The 7,438-nt window shown below is 48.9% G+C and overlaps 1 protein-coding gene across 2 annotated transcripts in view; it reads right to left on the bottom strand.

The window, feature by feature from the left end:
• Nucleotides 1-1,011: 1,011 nt before the first annotated feature.
• The window catches only part of SLC25A36 (solute carrier family 25 member 36), a 106,378-nt gene continuing 99,951 nt past the window's right edge, over nt 1,012-7,438 (bottom strand). For both annotated transcript variants that reach the window (XM_073625926.1, XM_073625927.1), the window contains exon 7: nt 1,012-4,409. In XM_073625926.1, coding sequence (XP_073482027.1) covers nt 4,216-4,409 — 194 coding nt within the window. In that variant the 3' untranslated portion in view covers nt 1,012-4,215. The remainder of the gene's footprint in view (nt 4,410-7,438) is intronic.

Below are 7,438 nucleotides of genomic sequence, written 5' to 3'. Positions count from 1 at the left end.
GGGCAGTCGGGTGGAAGGTGGAGTGCTGAGGAGGCTTTTGGTGGCCCTTGAGGGTGCCCCCTAGTCTGGGGGGGGAGAGTTTGACCTTGGTTGGTGGAAAATTCCCTCTAAAACACACAGAGGAAACCCTTCCCGGAGGCACGGGAGCAAGGAGAGAGGACAGCAAGTCTGTGAGATCTTCTGAGGGTCACCTGGGTGGGCTGGTGAGTGTCAGTCTGAAGGACTGTGGAGAGAGTGTCAGTCTGGAGGCCTGTGGGGAGAAGTTAGCCTGGAGGGCTAGTGAAAGGGGGCAGCTCCAGCCAGGTGGGTTGGCAGTGCCTGAAGAGGTGGTGCTGGGATCAGCAGCAACAAGAGAGATCTAAGCTGGACACTGAACTTTTGCTACACAACCAAGGGGCCTCGGATTCCTGTCTGTAATGGGCTATTGCTTCAATCTGACTGAGTGATTGTCAGACAAACCGTGTACCAGCTGGGTTCTGCAAGCGAGTGCTGGAGGAAGAAGAGGAGATGTACATAGCAACTGTATATAGGAAGGTTTGTTCTGAAGTCAAGAGGGCATCCCATAATCCCCCATCCCTATCAAAGGTTATTATCCTTAACGTGGACTGTTCTCTGACTCTGGAGTGCCTGTGAAAATTCGGTGTGCCTGGCTGTGCAGGGTGGGGGGATAGCAACATGGTTGTTTGATAATCCATAAAACTCCAGTAATATCTTTAAAGAAATGAAACAAATTGCGGGTATTTTTGGATTCCAATTTTTTTTTGTAGCCAAAAATGACTAGATACAGCTACACCCAGGCCTTTCCATATTTGCCCCTCTTCTTCCACTCTTCGTTAGGGGGACCAGATGAGACAGATTTTGAACACATTTTTGAAAAAAAAAAAAAGTGATGACATAAACCTGCTAGGTTATGAACTTCTGAATTTTATAGCACTGCATGCTTTTGTATAGTGAAGAAAATCCACAAATATATTATGCTACTGTACAATGATTTACATCTACCACACTATATACAACACAATGTTTCTTTATTAATCAAAGTTTTACGTTATTACAGTATGAAAAGATACAGGCAATTTGCAATCCACTGGAATAAAAGCTATGGAAATGGAAGAAAATGTTCATCAAGCAAGCAGTGCATGTATCTAGTGACAATATATTACAGCTGTAAACCACCATGCAGCACCTTATTTAAACATGGCCAAAGGATGTAAAGCAGGGGTCTAAACCTGGTGGCCCTCCAGCTGTTGCTACACTACAAGTCCCATCATGCCTCTGCCTGATGGAGTCATGCTTGTAACCATCAGCCTTGCAATGCCTCATGGGACTTGTAGTTTCGCAACAGCTGGAGGGCGACCAGTTTGAGACCCCTGCTGTAAAGCATCTGCAACCACATTCTGGGGAAGTAGAACAAAATGTCAGTCTCAGCCTGAACCATAGTGAAATAAAGAGATTGATCCATTTGACTTAAGCAATGATAATCTCATTTTGTGAATTCCTTAAACTGAACATATAAGGGGGGGGGGGGATATGTATAATTTCTTTACACAGTGCAAGGTTTAAATAACTGGATTGCCAATTTCACCAGTACCAGGCTTGGCCTACACCTTTCCACATTAGACTGAGAGGAAGAAAACCTGTCACTAGTAAAAATGTGTAATTATTGGAATTATTATAAAGCTCTAAAAGATTCTTGCACATACATTTAACCAGAAAGGCCTAGAAACCACATGATTTAATTTATAATTTATATTCAGGTTCTCAGTGAAATTATGCTGACAACCCTCCCCCTCTCCTAAAGCATTCCATGATTACAATTAGATCACATGGAACTGCAATGGGCAATAGAAAGGCTAAATATACTAATGTAGCTCAATAACTTGACAGATTCTGCTTTAACATAAAACAGGATAATCTATAATGGGAAGAGAGACCATTCTACCCCAGTGCCAGACGACATGCATAGCAGCATGCACGCCTGGTTCGGGGTGTTCTTCAAGGCACTTTTCCAAAAATTTGCAGACATTGTTAAGTGCCTGTTATCAAAAGAGAAAATCTATTACTTAATATGGGTGTTGGGTTTACTTTAAATAACAGGCATCTTTGCAGTTAGCCTGGTGTCACATACTAGCACTCAAGATCCCATGCAGATCCAATACAGCTGAATGAGTAAAACTAAAGAAAACCAGAATGTTTTTTTTTTTTTTTTTTTTTAAGGCAAAGGTTGCTTGTGGAGCTTTTTACACAACTGATTTGCCTATTTAAACTAATGTAAAGATTCAGTTAAACATTCCCCCCCCCCTTTGATATGAGTAAGGTTGTTAAAACTTAAAGTGTAGTGCAAAAGGAAAAAAGTGCCCAGGCAGCCCATGAGAGATGAACCTTTTTAAAACTTCACTATTGACCAAAGGACAACCCTTTACTCAGATAAGCCAATAAGGCTTAGTAGGTGGGAGGTTATTGAACCATGCTCTCAATAGAGAAATCTGAATTGATCTGTGGACACTCAAGCACTTTGGGATTCAGGTTAACTATTGTGTGGATCTGGATACTCTTGAAAGTGAGGACTACCTGCTGTCAACCTTGATTAGAAAATTTGTTTCACTTCAAAAAGAGTTTGTTTTTATTCATCCATAAAAAGCTGGGGCTGCCCTCAGTCTTGCATTATATGACCATCGGATGGTTAAATCAACCTTCACAGATGAAAAAGTCCACATATACAATATGGATAATACAATATGCTGGATGCCCAGGAAGGCAGACGTTTACAGCTGGGCAAATCTTAGTGGAAAACAGTGCTGTATGGGTATAATTACACTTCAAAGTCCATTCCTTTCCAGCTGCTGATGACTGAAAGCCTCAGCAAGTCCTGCAAGCCAATGACTTGTATCACAACAGCTGAAAAACCAACACTGCATGTGGACCTTTCCATCTCCCGGAGGAGAGACGTGCGCCAATGGACAGTTGGCTGAACTATAGAAGTGAGATGGAATATTGCTTCCCCCCAAAAAAAAAGAATAAAAAAAAAAAAAACACACACACACTATATAAAATATTTTTTTTTTGTGTTTTTTTTTTTTTCTAGGAAAGCACATTTTACACATACATTTTAACTCAACTCAATCACAAAACAGATGGCTCTTCAGTTTTGGGATACTTTGCATTTTAGGTATAATTAATTTTTTTTTTTTTTTTTTAACTACTTTCATGGAGTGGCTATATAGGCTAAATAGCTTGAATTGAACTGTACAAATCTGAAAAAGGAAGCAAATAAATTGAGCCCTTGCTAATGCGAGGGGGCACAAGTCAATGTGTTAGAAAGCATCATGATATCTTGAGCACCAAGAAGCTTATATGACCATTAAAAATTGAATGGTATTTGTGCGCTACAATATAATGGTAGGTGCAAAAAAATGCTTGTGCAACCCCATACCAGAAGGCTATGTCTGGTCAACGGTCCTTTTGCAAAATTTCACAGTATATAAATACTCTTCAATAAACAGGAAGCGTAGCATGACTTTCAGTACATAGGTAGAACTCTAGACTGGAATCAAGTATTTGGTGTGGCAGATTCTGATGTAATACATAACCTGAAAACCAAGATGGCCTTACTTTGGTCATGGGAAACAAGTGCTCATGTAAAGCTGATGAATAAACAGCAGCTTGTTTAAAATAAAAAACACAAAATAAAAACAAGAAAAACTGTACATCATCCAGGTATTGTTAATATAACACACATCAAATAATGGGATCCTTCAACATTAACTTCAAGTTCAGCCAGAGACACAGCAGAAAGATGTGTAGGGAATAGGATGTGTTGGGTGTACTGTGTGTTTTACAGTATACAGAGGAAATACAGGGAGGCTTAAACCATCTGTACACTGTAAAACAGAATAGCACAGCTTTGTGTTTGTCATCCCATTAGTGTCAAGCTTTTCACAGCCTAATGGACTATACCATTTAGGAAGGAAAATGACAGCTGTGAAATGCATGATGCCCATTCTGACACCCTCTCAATTCCATCTCATGAGTGGCCAAAGACCACATGCAATGAAGGTGGCAGGAGCACATTCAGCAGCTATCCATACATTCTATGATCGTTACACTGAGCCTTTCTGGATGTCACCATCACTATTCTTCTCTAGGTGCTCCCTGGTCCACTTTCAATTCTTTGGTCACCCATCTTCTTTACAGACAAGAATGCACGCCGGGCTATTATCCATTTAGCAAATAGACAACCACTTCGTAGGTTGACATCATTATAGCTGTGTTGGGGATTTGTCTAACCAGGTGCGTTGTAAGGCCACGGTACAAGGAACCATAGCCTTCTTCTCTCACCACCAGAGACAGTGTCTGGAAGAAGGACCTGTATTTTGTGCCCTCCTCACGTAGCCTTGTCCGTACAACCTCTGGAAACAAAAAAACACAAAAAAAAAAAAACAAATCACTAACAAAATATATAGCAGCTAGGATAAAGAAAAAAAAAAAGAAAATATATACCTAAGACCCCTTTCACACTGGGGCGGTGGGTGCGTCGGTGGTCGGTAACAGGACTTTTTTTAGCGTCCTGCCAGTGCACCGCTCCAGTGTGAAAGCCCTCAGGCTTTCACATTGGAGAGACAGGAGTGGCTCTTTCAGGGCGCTTTGCAGACGCTATTTTTAGCGCTGTAGCGCCTGCAAAGCGCCCCATTGTGAAAGGGGTCTTATTGACAATTAAAGATTGGATTACAGCAGCCTTTTTCAAAAAGGGTGCCCAAAAACTGCATTTAAGCCAGCAAGTGCATCAACTCTGCTTTTTATTTACACAAAGCCACACGTTTCATTGGGCAGCACTGCCAGAAGTTTTTTCACCTTAATGCATAGGATGCATTAAGGTGAAAAAAACACATAGGTTTACAACCATTTTAATCTCCATTGTTGTTATTCTTTTGAACATTACATAGATAATATTTGTATGTTTTCTAATCTAGATTTTAAACGCAAATAAGAATCTTGCAACCTGATCAATATCTACATGCGTGTTAGATGTGAACATCTATGGAGTGGTCCTATTTTTAAAAAAAATAGCTTGGGAGGTTGTTACAGGGCAAGCTTATAAAGAACCAATTTAATATTAGTCATCAAATATAGTTACAAGAAAAATATACCAGCAACAACATGATTTAAGCATTGGGGTGGAGTGTGTTCCCTGTTTGCAGGTCTCTATTTCAATTCTGACATAAATGTACCTCATATGCTTTAATGATGGATCAAGTGTAGAGAATCCCATGCTCCCATACCTAGAAGTACCAAGTTTTTGCACCAAGGTGCAACACTGAAGACTGTCACTGGATTGAGTTTCAACCTGGCATTCACATAGCTGCCAACTGTCCCGAATTTCCCGGGACATTCCCGGGACTTGGACTTCATTCCCGGATTTGTGGTGTCCCGGGAAATGTCCCGAAAAATTCGGTTCCGGTTTTTGAAACCGCCGCTAGAGGTCGGCGGCCGGCGGAGACATTGTCTCCGCCGGCCGCCATTTTGTTGAAATTCAGGAAGACGGCTGGGGGGAGGCTAGACGAAGCTTCTGCGTCGCCGCCCACCCCCTGCCCCGCTCCGCCTCGGCCCGCCTCGGCCCGCCCCGCTCCGCCTCGGCCCGCCTACCCCCCGCCCCGCTGCCAGTCTGATATGGAAAGGGGCGGGGGTTCTAGGTGGGGGGTGAGCGCGCGCACCGCTGTGGGACACGATGTGAGTGGGGGGGGCACTGGGGACACCTGATGTGAGTGGGGGGGGGCACTGGGGACACCTGATGTGAGTGGGGGGGGGGCACTGGGGACACCTGATGTGAGGGGGGGGGCAGGCACTGGGGACACCTGATGTGAGGGGGGGGCAGGCACTGGGGACACCTGATGTGAGGGGGGGGGCACTGGGGACACCTGATGTGAGGGGGGGGGGCACTGGGGACACCTGATGTGAGGGGGGGGCACTGGGGACACCTGATGTGAGGGGGGGGCACTGGGGACACCTGATGTGAGTGGGGGGGGCACTGGGGACACCTGATGTGAGTGGGGGGGGCACTGGGGACACCTGATGTGAGTGTGGGGGGGGCACTGGGGACACCTGATGTGAGTGGGGGGGGCACTGGGGACACCTGATGTGAGTGGGGGGGGCACTGGGGACACCTGATGTGAGGGAGGGGGCACTGGGGACACCTGATGTGAGGGGGGGCACTGGGGACACCTGATGTGAGGGGGGGCTCCGCCGGGGACTCCTGGTGTGAGGGGGGCTCCCTTGGGGACTCCTGATGAGGGGGGCTCCACCGGGGACACCTGATGTGAGGGGGAGCGCCGCCGGGGACTCCTGGTGTGAGGGGGGCTCCCTTGGGGACTCCTGATGTGAGGGGGGCTCCGCCGGGGACACCTGATGTGAGGGGGGCTCCGCCGGGGACACCTGATGTGAGGGGGAGCTCCGCCGGGGACACCTGATGTGAGGGGGAGCTCCGCCGGGGACACCTGATGTGAGGGGGAGCTCCGCCGGGGACACCTGATGTGAGGGGGAGCTCCGCCGGGGACACCTGATGTGAGGGGGAGCTCCGCCGGGGACACCTGGTGTGAGGGGGAGCTCCGCCGGGGACTCCTGGTGTGAGTGGGGCTCCCTTGGGGACTCCTGATGTGAGGGGGAGCTCCGCCGGGGAGTCCTGATGTGAGGGGGAGCTCCGCCGGGGACTCCTGGTGTGAGGGGGGGCTCCGCCGGGGACTCCTGGTGTGAGGGGGGGCACTGGGGACCCCTGATGTGAGGGGGGGCACTGGGGACACCTGATGTGAGGGGGGGCACTGGGGACACCTGATGTGAGGGGGGGCTCCGCCGGGGACTCCTGGTGTGAGGGGTGCTCCCTTGGGGACTCCTGATGTGAGGGGGGCTCCACCGGGGACACCTGATGTGAGGGGGAGCTCCGCCGGGGACTCCTGGTGTGAGGGGGGCTCCCTTGGGGACACCTGATGTGAGGGGGAGCTCCGCCGGGGAGTCCTGGTGTGAGGGGGGCTCCCTTGGGGACTCCTGGTGTGAGGGGGGGCTCCCTTGGGGACTCCTGGTGTGAGGGGGGGCTCCCTTGGGGACTCCTGGTGTGAGGGGGGGCTCCCTTGGGGACTCCTGGTGTGAGGGGGGGCTCCGCCGGGGACTCCTGGTGTGAGGGGGGGCTCCGCCGGGGACTCCTGGTGTGAGGGGGGGCTCCGCCGGGGACTCCTGGTGTGAGGGGGGGCTCCGCCGGGGACTCCTGGTGTGAGGGGGGGCTCCGCCGGGGACTCCTGGTGTGAGGGGGGGCTCCGCCGGGGACTCCTGGTGTGAGGGGGGGCTCCGCCGGGGACTCCTGGTGTGAGGGGGGGCTCCGCCGGGGACTCCTGGTGTGAGGGGGGGCTCCGCCGGGGACTCCTGGTGTGAGGGGGGGCTCCGCCGGGGACTC

The sequence above is a fragment of the Aquarana catesbeiana genome, linkage group LG04 (assembly GCF_042186555.1).
Source record: "Aquarana catesbeiana isolate 2022-GZ linkage group LG04, ASM4218655v1, whole genome shotgun sequence".
In the NCBI taxonomy this organism is placed as follows: Eukaryota; Metazoa; Chordata; class Amphibia; order Anura; family Ranidae; genus Aquarana; species Aquarana catesbeiana.
The sequence above is the reverse complement of the archived record's forward strand: the minus strand, read 5'-3'. Positions and strand labels throughout refer to the sequence as shown.